Source organism: Monoraphidium neglectum (genome assembly GCF_000611645.1).
Source record: "Monoraphidium neglectum strain SAG 48.87 unplaced genomic scaffold scaffold05635, whole genome shotgun sequence".
Taxonomy (NCBI): domain Eukaryota; kingdom Viridiplantae; phylum Chlorophyta; class Chlorophyceae; order Sphaeropleales; family Selenastraceae; genus Monoraphidium; species Monoraphidium neglectum.
In genome coordinates, this window is record NW_014007995.1 from 1,501 (window position 1) to 2,259 (window position 759).

Sequence of the window (759 nt, forward strand, 5' to 3'; positions counted from 1 at the left end):
CAGGCGCACTACCGCGATTACGGGCAGATGACGTACAGCCGCGCTGTGTTTGTCATCCACAACATGGCCCACCAGGGGCGCGCGCCATTTGTGGAGTCGGAGCGGCTGGAGCTGAACGACCAGTGGGTGGCAAATTATTTGAATTTTTTGAGTTCGACATTTCGAGTTTGAAATATCATTTTGGGGTTTGACTTTTTGGGGGTTGAGAGCTTGCGGGGCCGCAGCTGGCCGGGAATCTGGGCCGAGCCGGCCACACTTGGCACTGGCGGTTGCACTGGCTGCTCAGCGGCTGCGGCGGCGCACGCGGCCGCTGCGCGTGAATTCCTGTCGCTGCCGTCTGGAGCCCTCTCCCTGGTTCAAGAGCCCCCTCAGTGATGAGCACGATGTGCGCGCCGTGTGTCCAGCCCCAAGCCCGACGGCCGCCGTAACGCACCCCTGCGCACCTTCCTCGCAGCTACCGCGAGCAGATGCGGCTGTACGATCCCATCGGCGGGGAGCACATGAACGTGATGAAGGCCGGCCTCGTCAACTCACACCGCATCGTCGCCGTGTCAGGTGCGTGCAGAGGCGGCGCGCTGTGCCCCCCGGGCGCTGCTGCCCTCCGAGTCGTTCCTCGCGCAATCGGCGGCGGGCTGGCGCCGCCGCCGGCGCGCGACACAGGGCTGCGAGCGGGCGCGGTCAATTTGACATACTGTGGCTGTGTCGCTTTCGGGCGGACAAGAGTATAGTTTTTCACTTACTGAGGCGTTGATCGGGCGC

At 64.2% G+C, this 759-nt stretch overlaps 1 protein-coding gene across 1 annotated transcript in view; it reads left to right on the plus strand.

Moving 5' to 3' along the window:
- Positions 1-759, plus strand: part of MNEG_15755 (starch synthase) — a gene marked incomplete at both ends in the record, with an annotated part of 3,440 nt that overhangs the window by 1,388 nt on the left and 1,293 nt on the right. Inside the window, 2 exons of the mRNA XM_014035774.1 lie at positions 76-122; positions 455-555. Coding sequence (XP_013891228.1) covers positions 76-122; positions 455-555 — 148 coding nt within the window. The remainder of the gene's footprint in view (positions 1-75; positions 123-454; positions 556-759) is intronic.